Genomic DNA, 17,295 nt, shown 5'->3' on the forward strand with positions numbered 1-17,295 from the left:
AAAAAAATTTTTTAGATCAGTTTAGAGTATGAACTATCTCTAAAAAAAAATGATATAATTAATAAAAATATATAAAAAAAAGAGAGAAAAAAAACCCCAAAAAGGATGAAAAAACAAATCTGAATTAAAAACTTAAAAAAAAACCTACCGATATAGCTAAATCACGCCGATCACTCCGATCTCATCTAACAGCCCAATTATTTATTTGTCATTCATACTATAAACATTGCCATGTACAGTGAAAAATTAGATAGCATTTCTCCGGACCGTGGAGCTGGTTATTTACATAGATAAATTACATCAGAAACTATTTTTATAAATAACATATCACCTATTAATATATTACATATGCCATCCCAGTGTAGCCCTGGAGTTCAGAAGTCTCACAGCTTTGGGGAGAAAGCTGTTTCGCAATTTGGTCATGAGGGCCTGAACATTTTGGTACCTCTTCCTGGATGGCAGGAGGGAGAATAGATTGCGGGAGAGGTGTGTGGACTATATAAACAATGTTTATAGCTTTCTGCAAACAACAACCATTATAAATGTCCATCATGGCAAGGAGAGGTCCCAGTGACCTCTTCATCAGTCCTTACTATCTGCTGCAGATTGCTTAATAATGGAAAAAATTACATATGTTTTGCATGATAATTAAATTTTTTTATTAATAAGTGGCTGTTATATTCGGAATATTTACATTTCAATTTATATTGATTAGATTTTAATATGTATATTTAATTTTTTTTTAATATTCTTTTTTTCTTTAGGAGAGTTGGCTGAAGAGGGGGGATCTTTTCTTTTCTTTTATATATATATATCAAAAATGTTCATGTTCATGTTTAATTGCTGCATATGTCATATATTATTTGTTTTTTGAATGAATAAATAAAGTTTTTAAAAAAACTATCTGCTGCAGGGATGCATTCTGAGATGGTACAGTTTCCAAACCAGGCAGTGATGTAGTTACATAGGATGCACTCAATGTAATGAGGGTGGAGGGTGTAGAATGTAATGAGGGTGGAAGCTGAACTTTCTTCAACCTTCGCAGGAAGTAAAGGCGTTGTTGGGCCTTCTTGACAATGGATCTGGTGTTGGGGGACCAGGGAAGATTCTTCACCAGGTGCAGGCCAAGGAATTTGGTGCTCTTGACTACTTCAATGGTGGAGCTGTTGATGGTCACCGGAGAGTGATTCCCCCTGGGCTCTCCTGAAGTCAACTACCATCTCCTTTGTTTTGTTGACATTCAGGTATAGGTTGTCATCTCTGCACCAGTCCGTTAGTGATTGCATCTCCTCTCTGTAAGCTGACTCATTATTCTTGCAGATGAGCCCTCCCACGGTCGTGTGGTCAGCGAACTTGATGATGTGGTTAGAACTGTGTCTCACTGCATAGTCGTAGGGCAGCAGGGTAAACAGCAGTTGGCAGAGCACACAGCCCTGGGGGGGGGATGCTCAATGTGATGGTGTGGGACATGCCGTTCAAAGAAGATTCCAAAACATAAAGATAAGTCTGGTGCAGATTGCTGTTTTAGAAGTCAGTTCAAAAAGACCATATAACCATATAACCATTTACGACAACCTTTTAATTGTCAGAAAGTCAGACACATATCCTCATTGTACAAATCATACCTGAAGTAGTTTACCAAAGCAACTCTAGCATGTGATTTCATCACAGGAGAGTTTTCATAATAAGGAGAAAACAGAAAAGTTCACAAACAGTATTGAAACTAGTGAAAACAATGGTAAAGTTAATTTGTACACCAATGACAATGTTGGAAAGTCAAACAATTTCACAATATTTATGGTTAAGTGATCAGTGTGAATGTAGATATGTCAACTGCTTTATCAATCATGGATAAAGATACACACCTCACTTACCTTAGCTAAGTACCATTGAACTACAGCAGAGTGAATTGAGGATAATCTTATAAAGCAAAGTTGCCATACCAAATGTGTTGAGAAAACAAATACAAATTTTGGAAAGATTTTGAAATTTAAATGTTGGCCAATCATAGGTTTTGCATCATATTGATACCATCTCTCAAAGCCCAATTTGCATTTAGCAGAGTTCCATGCAATTAGAGTCAATTCTCCTTTAAACTTGTCATAAAATCTCCTATATTTTGGCACATTTTCATCTCAGGTGAATGCTTCATTTTTTCCATCATACTCTTTCCATCACACCTGTTATAATGCATTTCAGTCATCCATAGCTTCCTATTTTAACCCTATCTCTTATACTTGCTGCTGATTGACATTCTTTCCACATAACTTAGTCCAGCTCTGGGGCTTTCAACTGCCAAACTGTTTATGTGAGCTAACCAAGAGCTGCTGGAGGAACTCAGCAGATAAAACAACATCCAGAGGTAGAAATGGTCAATCACTGTTTCAAGTTGGAATCCTTTATCAAGACTAAAATGAAAGGATGATGATAAAGGAGTGAGGAAGATGTGGGATGGGCCAGGATGAAAGGGTAATTAACAGAAGGCATGAGAGGTGGAGAGACAGGCAGAGGCTAGGTGGGTGGAGAGAAAATTAAGTGCAAAAGTAAGTAAAGAGATGGAAACAGTGGAACCTCGGTCCAGTTCTGATCGCTAGCGATGTAAAGGCGTCGTGCAAACTGCTATACCAACCATGCCACCCAGAGATGTAAAATTGCTGCATTCTCAGCTCATCTTCATGAACCATCTTTACTTTCTTTAAAGACCTTAGAGCACTTTCACCAAAGATCTGTGAAAATTCAAAAATATTTCAAGGTTGTGGCAGGCTGCACCAAAGGAAAGCACAGGCACAACACTGTTTGGGCAACACAGCTTTATTCCACTTACATAAAGATCTAGTTGGCTGCTAGCTGTGCTTGCAGTGATCCCGGAGAGAGAGAGAGAGAGCGCTCACGGTCGGGATCTTGGCTTTATACCATGGGCCCTCTGGGCCCACCTGGTGGTCGGATGTCATTAGGCTGGGTGATTTACCACAGCATATCATCACAAAGGTATTAAAATCCACTTCCTGGATTTACAAACAGCTTTCTCAACATATATGGTGCTGGGTGGGTGAGAATGGAAGATTTTTTTCTATATTCAGTAACCACAGAAAGCTGTCAATATGACAATATATTCAGCCCTGAGAAAAAAAATTAAAATACCTTTAACCTTTTAAATTAAATTAAAAGTATGAGTGGAAAGGCTTGTATTTCTCCAGTATTCCTTTTCCTGCCCAAAATATATACGTGATAAATCTGAGATGACCCTAATAGCTCTAGCCATTTTTCACATGGTTTTGGGCATGAGGAATATTTTATTATTATTATTATTATTATTATTATTGTTGTCTAATGTTTTAAATGTTGTTTTATTATTTTGGTTTATTTTCTAGGAATGATTAAGACAACAATCCAGATATTTGGCAGTAGATTTAAGGAGTTATATCTGAAATTGCTTCACTGTTTGCTGTATGCGTGATGTACTGCCAGAAAGGAAAGTAAAAAGCAAAATCACATATAACTGTTTATATCTCTGCAATATAGCTATGTGAAAGCAGATTTTTAACAGAAAATGGAAGAAGGATCCCTGAAGCAGATGTTCAAATTATTTTCAGAATTTTAAAAATGCACATAAAAGTAAACCTTTGTTGCAGTTAGCAGTGTGCAGCACATAATTTTCAGAGCATTTCAGGGATGTGATGAAGGAACCAGCCAATGATAAATAATTAATAACTTTCTGGTGATGAGAGAAGGCACAATTTGTACTTTAAGGCACAAGGTCACTTATCCTTTATTCTGGATTGCAATGTAATAACAGACATGAAGAGTGAATAAATGTTTGTGCAAAGATACTATATGGTCGTGTGAAAATCCACTACACAATTTGGAGAAAGTATGTATTGACACGATGGCCTTGCTGTGAACCAGAAGGACCTTTTATAACTCATCTCATCTGATGAAAAATATATACTGCTAAAATTGCTGCAGAAGCCCTCCCTTTTCAGAAGATAAGAATACTTTCTGTGACATGGTCCTGTATTAAGTAAACAGTTCAAGCTCCAACTAAATTCAAAGAGGGTTAAAGGAGGACAAGGGGAATAAATGAAAAAAAAACACTTATCATTTGTTTTTTTTCCACAGGAAGCATTGGTTAAGTAAAGTGGGAAGTCCAAGTTCACGGATTTATCAGGCACATTTTACAAATGAGAAAGAAATCACCAAATTGGAATTCACCAATTTCACCACGAGATATTGAGAATGTCATCTTGCATTGGTCTCACCTCAGAGCTGAAGCAACCAGTTGGGATCATATTAGTATTGCTCACGTTCAGCTGAGTGCCTCTAACTGCATAACTGCTGCTTGTTAACATATACAATAATCTACTGTTAAATGAGTGATATGATAAAGCTTGCACTAATGAACTCAAGGATCATCCTCTGATGAACTGTAAGAGAGGATTTTTTTCTATTAAAAGGTACTATTAAGCGATGCACATTTATAATTTTTAAAAGAAATACTTTTGGAGGTTGCCTTTTATGCTGTTTCAAAAAAAGTCTCCAGACGTGTAATTTAAAATTATGAACCAATTAGATTTTCGATATAAATAAGAAAATCATTCACCTGTTACCAGAGATATATTAAAAATTAATTATTATGCCTAAATTGTTTTTTACTTACAGAGTTTCCAAAGCTTGTATAAAAGCTAGCAATAAAATAAAATATCTTTAAAAAATTTTTCTGATCATCAATTATTAAAAATGTTTTCAGGTTCTTTTCTCGCTTAGATTATTTGTGTTCTTCATGTAATACGAAAAGGCTTCACATTCTGCTGTTCGAATTAAACACAAGGTTATTTGCATCATTGTCTGAGCAATAGAGATCAAGAATAATTATAGTTTCTGAGTATTCTGAGTTTATGTGACATCAATCTATACACCCTTCTGATTTGATTATCTTCCCCGTCATTTTTTAAAAAAAAATTCCTTGTGAAAGAATACATTTTTAAAAATCTGGGTGAAAAGAAAAAAAATCTTAACAGAAAACCAATATATAGTTGGAACATGGAATATTTAACTGAAATGAACAAAACATGAGAGTTATATAGGAAGTAAGTAGGAATTAGCTACTTGGCCTCAAGGCTGTTGGACATTAAACAAGATAATGGCTTACTGATTTGTAATGTTAACTCTGTAATCCAATCTGTCTGCTTAGCCTTTCACCTTCTTGCTTATTAAGACTCCATCTATCTTTGAGGAAGAAAATTCTGAAGGCACACACTGCTCTGAAACAAAAAAAAGCTTCTGTGGTAAACCACATTATGCTATGATTGGCTGCTGCCAGCTGGACTCGCCTCCCAAGTCCAATCCTATCCATAGCCCTTTGCATGCTCCCCAATCTACTTTGATCAGTCAATGAGGTTGATGGCTGTTCCAGTTTATAGTCAATAAAAGCCTGTCAGTTTCACAATTTCAGTCTTTTGTGATTATTGATCCATCAATTTTATTAACTATATTTTCCCAAAAAAAGCATGGAATAGTACTTGAAACCTGAGAAGCTCAACGTCAAGCCTCAATTTCCGGACACCCCAAACACGTTCAAACTCTAGCTATATTGTTTTGAAGATTTCCTGGTGGCAACCACGGACGTTTTCACCACATATGCTAAGCCACTGAGATTACTCTTCTCACGAGTCGGACCTGTAACAATATTAATATTTGGGGAGAATTTATAAGATTTAGAGTAGGTTACATACATACCCACATTTTAAAACAGATCTTATTTGAAAGACTGAAGAATTAACATTCCAAGATCTCTGGAGAATGTAAGCACCTTTCACAAGTAGGTGTTAATTGAACTGAAGTCATAAAAAGCTTGACCATTGTCTTGCTGGAGTCATGCTGTCTATCAGTACCCTTTCTGCAAAGTGCTCACAGAAAGGTCAATTCTGGATTTTGATTACCTAAGATAACAACTTGAGAAGAAGAAAGAACTCCTGTTGTTTGCTAGAGAAGGTGGGGGTTTTGCAAGATATGAGTCACATGCTCTCTTTGGAGTTCACTTGGAAAAGAGAGAGTTGAGTTAACAGCTCAGTCAGACAGTCAGTGTGTGGGACACTGTGATAGTACAGATCTATCACCAATGTACATAGTGTATATAGTTACTGTATCTAGACTGTGCTTACAGCGATTGGCTGAGAGCTAAGCCACACCTATTGTTTGGGCCTTAAAGGGTTGTGTCCCTAGCCAGGTCGGATCATTCCGGACTGGTCGGCCACCTGTGAAGAGCTCCGGTCTTTTGCTAATAAAAGCCTTGGTTTGGATCAACAAGTCTTTGGTTCTTTCGACGAGCTCTACAGACACTGACATGTAACTGAAAAGTGCAATCCAGAGAAAACTGTTTGAAACTAATGAAAGCAAGTTCCAGAGCAGTAGATGGCTGGAAGTGCTATCTGTCTGATGATTCTCTTAAAATAGAGGAAGGAATGGAACTCTATGGGAGCTTGAAGAAAGAGGATACCATCTAGAAGACCTTGATGAGGTAAGTTTCATCAGCGAGACCCTGAGGTGACTAGTGGTGGTACCTCAGATGTGGAAATCCTGGAGCTAAACAAATATCTCTCTCTGCAAACCCTTCAAGACCTTCCTGAGTGGTAAACATTTATCTTTCAAGTACCAAGCCAGGTGAACTTTATACATGTTAAATTCTGTGCACAGTATGGTGATTGACTGCAACCAGAGAACTTGGAATGAGATTGAATTGTGAACCAAAGAACTTTTCTTGAATTTACACACACATTACATACATGTGCGCTTCGAATTAGAAGAGGGTAATTTGGGTTAGTATAGAGTATAGTATAAGAATAGAGTTAAGTTAAAGTTTTATTCTATTTTCATGTTTGAAGTTGATTAAAAATAACTTTTGTTTTGAAAGCCACTTGTCTTGGTGAATGCCTATTGCTGCTGGGCCTTGGGGTCCTTTGGGCTCGTAACAGACCCCAAGTATTCCCGATGATCAGTAGCACCAGCTCATACCTGAGGGCTAAGTAGATCCAAAAGGCCCAGTATTGTAAGAAATGAGGTCTACACCAGGCACCTCCTGGCCACCAGAAAGCAGCAATCTGGTGAGTCAAGCTCCAAGTACCTGCGAGAGCTCCAGAACATATGCAGAGCGTGTGACTGTAAGGCCATTATGGCCACCCAGAATGCTGAGGACTTCATCCTGGATGTTTACATGGCCAGTATCCACTCCAGGTACATAAGACAGAGATTCCTGGAACAAAAAGTACTTGATGTACAGAGGGCAGTTGAGCTGACAGACTGCAGGTGCCATTATCCTGGGACAGGGGATCATCCGATGCCATGAGCGACTGGTCGCCCACACTGTCCCACTCCTCTAGTGACCTGACCTCGGCCACCGTTGCAGGTGATCTCCCCAATTACTACTTCTGCGAGCAGGATAAGTATCTGAGGAAATGTTGCCCTGCCATGGATGCAATATGCGCTAGGTGCAGGAAAAGGGACATTATGCCAAAGTTTGCCAGTCCAAACCATCTGCAAAATCTAGTAGCGCTGTGTGTGGACAGTCGCCACACCAGACAGTGAGATTGGCACCATCTTCTTTATGAACCAGTGATACTATGTGCGAATCACAGGGGTCGCCATCTTGGACTACGTGGCAAATGCCATCATCTCAGGCATACGACACCCCGAGGGAACTGTGAGGATGGCCATCTTGGGATTAAGGGCAGCCATCTCAAGATCGTGAGCATCCATCAAGTCTATACTGGCCTCCATCACCCTGAAACAAGAAGCACCACACAAACTCATCAGTCCATGATGGGCATCCAGGTAAACAGCTGCGTAACCAACTGTTTATTCAATAGCGGAAGTACTGAAAGTTTTATCTACCCCAATAGTGCTAAGCGCCTATCCCTTAAACAAACACCAAACACAAGATAATACTCACGTCCAAATCACACACGGCAGCCATTTATGGGTCCTGCATAGTGACTCTGACTGTTGGAGGCATTGTTTACAAACATTTCAGGCTATTCGTCATGCCATAACTCGGTGCCCCTTTGCTACTGGGGCTGGACTTCCAGTGCCAACTTCAGAAAGTTACATTGAAATTCAACGGGCCCCATTGCACTCCTCTCACCATTTGCAATTAACAATTCACAGACAGCACTCTATGTGTGACCTGTGGCCTCTTGACCCTCAAGGTTGACCCCCCCCCCCCCACTGTTTGCCAGCCTCACCCCTGATTGCAAGCCAGTGGCCACCAGGCGTAGATGGCAGACATACGTTCATTAAGTTGGAGATTCAGCGTTTATAGGGCAAAGGCATCATGGCCCTTGGAGAACCCTGGTGATTGTAGTAAAGAATAGGGAAAAGAATAAGATGTTAATAGACTACACCCAGACCATCAACTGGTACATGCAGCTTGACGTGTCGACGTGTACCCCCTTCCCCGCATATCCGATATGGTCAACCTAGATCACACATTATCGGGTTTTCTCCATGAATGACCTGAAGTCAGTGTAACATACTTCCATTCTCTCTTTTAAATTAGTTCATAAATAGAGCTCACAGCAGCTACTTGGTGGAGGCCATCAATGACTGTCTTACCTTCACTCTGTGGGGGACAGTGTTTGCAACATTGGAATTGCATTCTCAGGAGCTATAACCAGTGGTCATTCAGAAACCTGGTTACACTCCTTCACTCAACCCATTCTCTTTCTAAGATATCTTCCAACTTGCAAATGCTGAAATCATTGTACTTCCCCACCTTACCACTCCCTCTTACAACCACAATCTTCCCCTCATAACTTTTTCCCTTTACATTGTCAACAACTACAACTTGACCAAGTACATTAGAAAACTAAAAAGGCAGCACACAGCAGCTGATCTAAAATTCCAGCTCAGATATCGACATCGTGCAATTTCAATGTTAACCTTGAGGTAAATTTGAATGGCATGATTCATCGAGTGTTCTACAGGTGGAAGAATGTAAAAAGACAACTCTGTGAATAATCGGTCATTTGAATGCACTACTGCAGAGGACTCTGACGAGATATCCTCATAAAGAGGCTGATGGATAGCCACAGTAACATATTGGTACCTTTTCAGGCAGGCTAGAAAGCTTGCACTGAAGACCCTAGCATTAACTTTGTGAAGAGCTTCTCATAGCTTATATAATATAGTTTTAAAGTAGCAGGTAGAGTAACTCCGTTAACACATATGCTCCAACCATAGGGGAGCACTGTCCTGCTGATGTTTCAATTTTATTTCAGCACAAGGAGAAACCTCTCCATGTGTGTGTGAGTGATGCAGAGGAATGCTGAACTACTGTCATGCAAAGTTAGCTTTCTGCCTTGTAGTTAGATTGCTGTCGCCACAGTAGGAGGTATCAGTTTCGAAGGAGTTCACGCGCTATCACAGCAGTTCTGCTCTCAGAATGTCAGAATTACTGAGGTGCTGTACTGTGGTAGTAGCAGTGTGGAACACAGAATTCTTCTTCTTCTCAGGGAAGCAGCATACATGATTCCATGTGCCTTTACTATTGCCTGTCAACTAAACATCCAAGTGTTACAATTCATGCCAAGATGTGCAGACCTGAGCTGAACCTTATGTGCTCAAAGTCACTGTACAAGGTATCTCACCTGCAGAATTAATCACTGTAGATTTAGAGTTTTCTGACCCATATGTATGGTTGGTGCAGCACGGCTGGCATGGTGGTTAGCACGATGCCTCGAAAGAGCCAGCAATCGGGACTTGGGTTCAAATCCCATGATGTGTGTAAGGAGTTTGTACATTCTCCCGGTGTCTGCGTGGGTTTTCTCTGGGGGCTCCGGTTTCCTCCCACCATTCAAAACATACCAGGGGTGTAGGTTAATTGGGTGTAAGTTGGGTGGAATGGACTTGTGGGCTGAAATGGCCTGTTACCTTGCTGTGTATCTAAATGTAATTTAATTTTAAAAAATTCAATGTAATGTTGCAATCACTGTTGGCCCTTTTATCCTGGAGAAGCCCATAATTTTTGCAAAGTTGTGTTCATGCTCAAACTTACCTTTCTGGGAAGAAGAAATTAAATGTACTCTTTTGGTCACTAGCTTTCATGATATAACAGTAGATGGCAAATAGATATATTGTAGTTTATTCCATCTCCAAACTGCAATGAGCCCACCACTCATGAATCCATTTTCATGACCATCACACAATGCATTTTTCAAAGCCTTGAGGACAAGTATGCTGAACGGACACCAATACCACTGAGCATAAGGCCCTCCAAAAGGTAGTGAACGCAGCCCAGGATATCCCAGGAAAGGCAAAACCTTCCCCACCATCGACAACATCTATAAGGAATGGTGCCATCAGAGAGCAGCAGCAATCATCAAGGATCCACACCACTCAGCACACTATTTTTCTCCCTAATGCCATCAAGGAAAGAGGTATAGGTGCCACAAGACTCGCACCACCAGGTTCAGGAACAGCTGCTACCGCTCCACCATCAGACTCTTCAACAACAAACTCGATCAGGGATTCATTTAAGGATTCATACTTTGGCACTTTATTTTTTTTCTATCTCTGAATTGCACAGTCAGTTTGTTTATATTTCTTTATTTGTTTACATTTATACATTGAGTCAGTTTTTTTGCACTGCATATAAGTGGTGATTCTGCCTCACCTGCAGGAAGAAGAATCCCAGGTTTGTATGTGATGTCATGTAAGTACTCTGACAATAAATCTGAAATCTGAAAGTTTCTCCTGAAGCCCCTAGGTGGATGTGGGTCTTGCTGCATTCAGTTCTTCCTCATCAAGCCCCTGTCCTTCCTGTAGGCTTCACATCAATCTCTTGAAATATCTTACTTAAAGTGCAATGGCTACTGAAGCACCATAGGTGTATTCAGAAGCTTGAAGACAGAACTAAGCACATCAGTATTTGGTGCTCTAAAGAATTCTGGAAAATACCCAAAAAAATCAACAAATCATGGTGTTGGCCAATAGAAATCAATCAGCAAACCACCTGTATGATCATTGTAAATTGCATCAGTGGGAGGTCCTCCCTGCTGCTGAACATATGTTCAACTCTGCAAGATTACAAGAAGATGTAAGAGTGCATGCACAGTGTTGGTGTCAAATCAACATTCCACACTGACTGATTATACCACCTGCCTACAGTACATATTCCTGGAAAATACTAAATTGTATATTCGATCAAAAATGCCAGCTAACACACCTGGTCTAAAGTGTATACACATATTAGTTATTAATTTGGAATTAACTAGTCAACTGCAGTAACAAAACAATGAACATATTGGAGCCAAATTTTTCAGCAAAAGATTGGAGGTGACACATGTATGGGGTCCAGCTATGCCTGCCTTTTGTCAGTTATGTGAAACAGTCCCTGTTCCAATCCTTCTCTGGTACCATACCCTAACTCTTCCTCTGCCACATCAACAAACTAATTGGTACTATTTCCTGTACTTCATTAACTTCACTGCCAACTTCCACAACCCTTAAATTTACTTGGATTATTTCTAACAACTTTCTCCCCCTCATTAACCTCTCTATCTCCATCTCAGCAGACAAACTATTCAAAGATATATATTTCAAACATAAACTGTCACTGTTACCTAGATTATACTTCTTCCCACTGTGTCTCTTGTAAGAACGCCATCCCTTTCTCTCAATTCTTCCACCTCTACTGCATCTGTTCTCAAGATGAGATCTTTCACTCCAGGACATCCAAAATGTCCTCTTTATTAATAAACATGGATTCTCCATTACTGTCTTTTCTACATTTCATACCTCTGCCCTTACCCCACCTCTCCCCAAGTAGAACAAGGATAGACTCCCTCTGATCCTCACTTGCCACCCCACCAGCTTCTTATCCAACACATTATCCTCCAACACTTCCACCCAATTTCAGGATGTTCCCACTATGAAGGGCCTCTCCATCCAAAAGGTTTTTCATGAAGAGAGATAGCCTGCTTTTCCCTCTTCACCCACCTTTCAAACCTCTTAGGCACTTCTTGCTATAATCACAGAAAATGCAAAACTTGTCCCTACATCTCCCCACTCACCCTCATCCAGGGCCACAAATAGACCTTCCAGATGAGACAGAGCTTTACATGCACATTCTTCAACCTAACCTACTGCCTGTGTACTCAATATGGCATCCAGTGCGATGGTGAGCCCAAATGTAAATTGGTTCTCTGTTTCACTGGCCATCTATGCTCTGTTTGTGGGTCTAAGCTTGAACTTTTTGTACCCATTCATTTCAATTTCCAACCATTCCATCTGTTCTCGGCTTTATCCCTTATCAGAGTGCGGTCAAACATAAACTTGAGAAATAATATATCCTAATGGCATGAATAATGAATTTTCCAATTTTATGAATCCTTATCTCTATCTGTTTCCATTTCTTCTTTACCTACTCCTGTACTTACATAATTTTCTCTAACATTTCTTCCACACCCCTCCCACAATTCCTTGTCGTCTCTCACACTGTCTATCTCTCACACCTTCTGTCTGATACCCTATCACCTTTTGACCCCTCCCCAGTTTCTTTGTACATTTATATGTATAATTTCACCTTTTTTTAATCTTAGTTTCAATAAAGTGTTCCCACCCAAAATATTGACTGACCATTTCTACCCATATATACTGTCTGACCCCATTCCTCCAGCAGTTCATTGTTTGAACAATACATTTATAGTTGAACACTCATTTCTCAATGTTGAAAGGTTCTTTGATCAGTCATACACTCTGTATTGTTCATCTTTTTTTCAATAACAAGGTAAAAATAATTTAGCTAATTGCTCTCTAGATAAAAGGACAAAGATATTACTGTATTTGAACTTGCATTTGAACTATCAGTCTTGGGACTTGAGATTTTAATGTTTTTATGAGAGCCAATGTATTTCCCAGAGTAACCTTTTGACATTGTCTTTACTTGACCGTGGCTGAAGTAAAAACACAAAATTAGGTTTTACTTCAACCACGGTGTCTACAGAATTTTGTGATTTACATTTTTAATTGGCTGTTACCTTGGCACATTATCCCATGCAAGTAAAAATGCAACCTTTTTTCAATGTCAAATATTCAATTTACTTTAGCTCACAAGAAAATAGGAGCCCCTCAAGTCTGCCCTGGCATTCAATACAATCAACAACTACTTGTTGTATCCAGCTCACACAAATGATTACCACTAAGAAGCAATCCAAGAGCAAAACAATTCCAACGGAAGAGAATGCAAAACCCCAAGTGATATTATTGGCTCTACATCATGTTCCCATAAATGAATGGAATGGTAACAGAGAGTTGCAGGAGATCTGAGATGCAGACAGACCTAGTTCATGTTTCATAAAGACATAGTTACTGCAATTATCAATGTGAACAGAATGTCATAATTGCTTGATGGGAAAGTAGGCACGATATGTTTCTTTCACAGTGGGCAGTAAAATGACATCTGGAGTACTGTAGACAATATTAATCTGTTAGAAGCTGTTCAGAGACTTACTGCACCAAAACTTGAAATGGATGAATTGTCTTCCAAGGAATAGTTGACAAGGCTTGGCTTATATCCACTGGAGTTTGAAAGAGTGAGAGATGGCTTGATTGAAATGCACAAGATCTTCTGGTGTCTTAATAGGATGAAAATGAAGATGAAGTTTCCTCTTGTGAGAGAATCTAGAATTAGGGATCTCTGTTTAAGAATGAGGTCACCCATCTATGACAAATAAAACAGGTTTCTTCACTTCAAGGTTTGTGCACCTTTGAAACTCTCAACTTCTAATGGCATTGTGAAGTGTTTGAAAGCAGTGTTTGATACCTTTCAGGCAGAGATAGATAGATATTTGATGAGCAAAGGGGTTATCACAGACAGATTGGAATCCATTGTTAAAACCAAATTACTCATTATATTATTCAATGATGGAGCAGGTTTGAGGAGCAGAATGTTCTGTTCCTACTCCTGACTCACATACTTGACTCATATACTTGTAAGATCATGGAGACACTCAAAAAAACCTTGAAGTTTTACAGCTGTCAAATATCATTGCTCTGGTTTGGTGACAGTGGAGCTATCGAAGAGTTTGGATAGGTGGCCTCAACATTGCACAGTCTGGGGCCCAATTTTTGTCATGTTCTCGCCAGTAGTCCCAGCTGCGCTGGATGGGTCACGTCTCCAGAATGGAGGACCATCGCCTTCCCAAGATCGTATTATATGGCGAGCTCTCCACTGGCCACCGTGACAGAGGTGCACCAAAGAAAAGGTACAAGGACTGCCTAAAGAAATCTCTTGGTGCCTGCCACATTGACCACCGCCAGTGGGCTGATAACGCCTCAAACCGTGCATCTTGGCGCCTCACAGTTTGGCGGGCAGCAGCCTCCTTTGAAGAAGACCGCAGAGCCCACCTCACTGACAAAAGGCAAAGGAGGAAAAACCCAACACCCAACCCCAACCAACCAATTTTCCCTTGCAACCGCTGCAATCGTGTCTGCCTGTCCCGCATCGGACTGGTCAGCCACAAACGAGCCTGCAGCTGACGTGGACTTTTTACCCCCTCCATAAATCTTCGTCCGCGAAGCCAAGCCAAAGAAGAAGAAAGATGAGAAAAGAACTGGATCTGGATCAGCACAACTGACCTCCTAACACACCAGCAAGTTTAATTGAGATACAAAGTTCTTTAAAAGTTTTTGTTTGGTAAAATCATTCCAAACCTCATCACGGAAGAACAATAGATGGTAGTTTTACATAGTGAATGAGATGGGCTGAGTGGACAATTCTATGTATGAATGATAAGGATAATAAATGTGGAATGAACGTAATTCACAAAAGTGTGAAAACTCACAGTGACATGAATTAAAGAAGAGAGGTTGTTTCTTTCCAGGATCTGCTTTCAGGATTTCTCTGTTACAGTAGATATGACAGGAATAGCTAAGCTTTCCAGAAGGCAAAATAAATAATTTATAATAAAATAATAAAAATACCATATAATTTAAAAAAGGATAAAGCATAATTCACATGCAAAGAAAAGTGCAATACTTTGAACAGGAAGTATACCACAGGCCTCATCTTCAACTTTCACAAATCAAATAAACTTACTCATAAAATTAGAATGTTTTAAGTTAGCAAACATTCCTATTTTGTTAAACTAAATATCAAAAATAATTCATGTCATCCCTAGGAAAAAGTTGTGAATGGCGCATTTTGAACTGGATCAATTCATTCTTATCTGATTAAAAAAGAATATTTTGTTTTTAACTCTCCAAAACTTGCCAAATCTTTTTCTGCAATTCTCATTTGCTCTCAATTTCCATTTCTAGCAAATAACTTGTTTTTACAAGGTTCACAGCTTTTCACATTTTTTACACTAATTCCAGATAACAGGATCAATTGCCAAATTGTAATATTGCATGCAGTTCCCTTCCTCAGACACTGACCTCCATATTTAAAAGAATTTATTTTCATTTTAAATGTATCGACCCAAATCCAAACTCCTTTCTGTTCCAATATTCTTGAATTGGCTGGCTTCTTAATTCATGATCATCTCCTGCAATCTTTCCCCTGAATCTTTTCATTCAGATTTCCAGTCCTTAAACTGCAAAGAAATATGTCTCAACAAATTCAAGATTGTCTGGAAACTAAACACCAGCCAATGGTATTTAACATGTTAAATAATATAATAACCACATTACTCTTTTCCTCTCAAGTTTTGTCCACTTACGTTGAATGTATTCATGGACCTGATACAATGGAACAGGAATTCATGAAGATAAAATTCCAGGTAAACATTGCCACCAATGACTTGATCTGCTGTTCCTTTTTTAAATTTTAGTGATTGTGGTGGAACACGGTAGTGCAGGAGATGACCACACTACACTGTACAGGATGGTCCACCTCTGACCCTGTAACTCCTCCCTGTAAGATTCCCAATAAAGGCTGATAGACCTAGTGTCCTCCCTCCATACCAGCCTTGGATCCAGGCCAGCAGAAAGTAAAGATGTGCTTGACATTTCAAGTTATTAAAGCCTTTAATCACTTGCTTCAAGCCTGCTTGTGGTCATTGATCACACCACAGAGATAAAGCACGGTAACTGGCCTTTACAGCTCATGATCCCCTGTTGCCCAAGTACACCAACTAATCTACAAACCCCGTACATTTTTGGAGGCTGGGAGGAAACTGGAGCACGAGAGGAAACCTACGCAGACATGGGGAGAACTAACTCCTTACAGACAGGGCTAGATTTGAAACCAAGTCACTGGCACTGTAATAGGGTTGCACAAACTGCTACACTAATTGTGCTAGCCTAAATTGTTCCACTGCCCCACTGGGTGAGAGCCTTTCTGTTTGAAATGTATAGAAATGAAAGTAAAGGTGGGAACAGGCTTTCAGAGGTTTTCCTTTTGTAAATAATTTATAGTGAATAAAATCTATTTTTGATTTAAAAAATGTATCCAAAGCTTCTCCTACAATAGATTTGCTTCTTTTCTTTACACCCTCCATCTTCATCATTAGCTACAAATCTTGTGGCACATCATACTGAATATTCGCTGCTTAACCTTTCCACCATCTCTTAAATTACTCCACTGTCTTTATGCCGTCAAACATTGCCTTAAATGAGCCAAAAGTAGTTTTTAGTTTCTGATTTTAGCTTCATACACTTGCTACTGATTTCATTACCACATCTCCTCCTGTCCTTCCCCCCACCCCCACCCCCAACCACCTCCACGCCACCCGCCTCCCCCACCTCAGACCTGGCATCTGTAGACTGAACAGGATGGTTCCCATGCTCAGCCCTACTTATAAGTTTTCGTCATATCTTTATTTCTATTTTTGGAACATTACCTGTCCTCTTTCCACTGAGAACCCTTTCCTTGTCTCTGCATTTTCAAGTTCAATTTACTCCAAGACTTTCCAGGATGATCTCCATTCTCCATCCTCCAAAAGCCTATAACAATCTTTTTATATATATTATTCAGCTGTTTGACCTATATCTGATCTACTTCAACACCTAATCACCCAGAATCCCCTAATGCTAATCCTCTGGTGTCTCATTTTTAAAAGGACAAAGCTTTAATTTCAAAATGAGCTCAACCTTCTAGCAAATGTCCAACCTTCTGACGATTGCACAATGGCAGCAGTTCCTTCAACTAGATGACCACACAGTCTAGAACTCAGAAATCCATGTATTTCTCACTTCCCTGAGGATCAACCTTCTTCATCAAACTTCTGAAAAGTTGCTGAGCAAATTGTATTCATCTCCAATTATTCTACTACAATTCAAAGAATGTGCAAAGATTAATTT

At 39.5% G+C, this 17,295-nt stretch overlaps 1 protein-coding gene across 11 annotated transcripts in view; it reads left to right on the forward strand.

Annotated features, from left to right (window-relative positions):
• LOC138760628 (acylphosphatase-2-like) overlaps positions 1-4,631 on the forward strand; it is a 155,453-nt gene extending 150,822 nt beyond the window's left edge. For 9 of the 11 annotated variants that reach the window (XM_069931434.1, XM_069931425.1, XM_069931427.1 and 6 more), the window contains one exon: positions 4,120-4,631. In XM_069931434.1, coding sequence (XP_069787535.1) covers positions 4,120-4,234 — 115 coding nt within the window. In that variant the 3' untranslated portion in view covers positions 4,235-4,631. The remainder of the gene's footprint in view (positions 1-4,119) is intronic. The other 2 variants (XM_069931428.1, XM_069931421.1) reach the window with 2 other exon arrangements.
• The last annotated feature ends 12,664 nt before the right edge of the window (positions 4,632-17,295 follow it).

The sequence above is a fragment of the Narcine bancroftii genome, chromosome 4 (assembly GCF_036971445.1).
Source record: "Narcine bancroftii isolate sNarBan1 chromosome 4, sNarBan1.hap1, whole genome shotgun sequence".
In the NCBI taxonomy this organism is placed as follows: Eukaryota; Metazoa; Chordata; class Chondrichthyes; order Torpediniformes; family Narcinidae; genus Narcine; species Narcine bancroftii.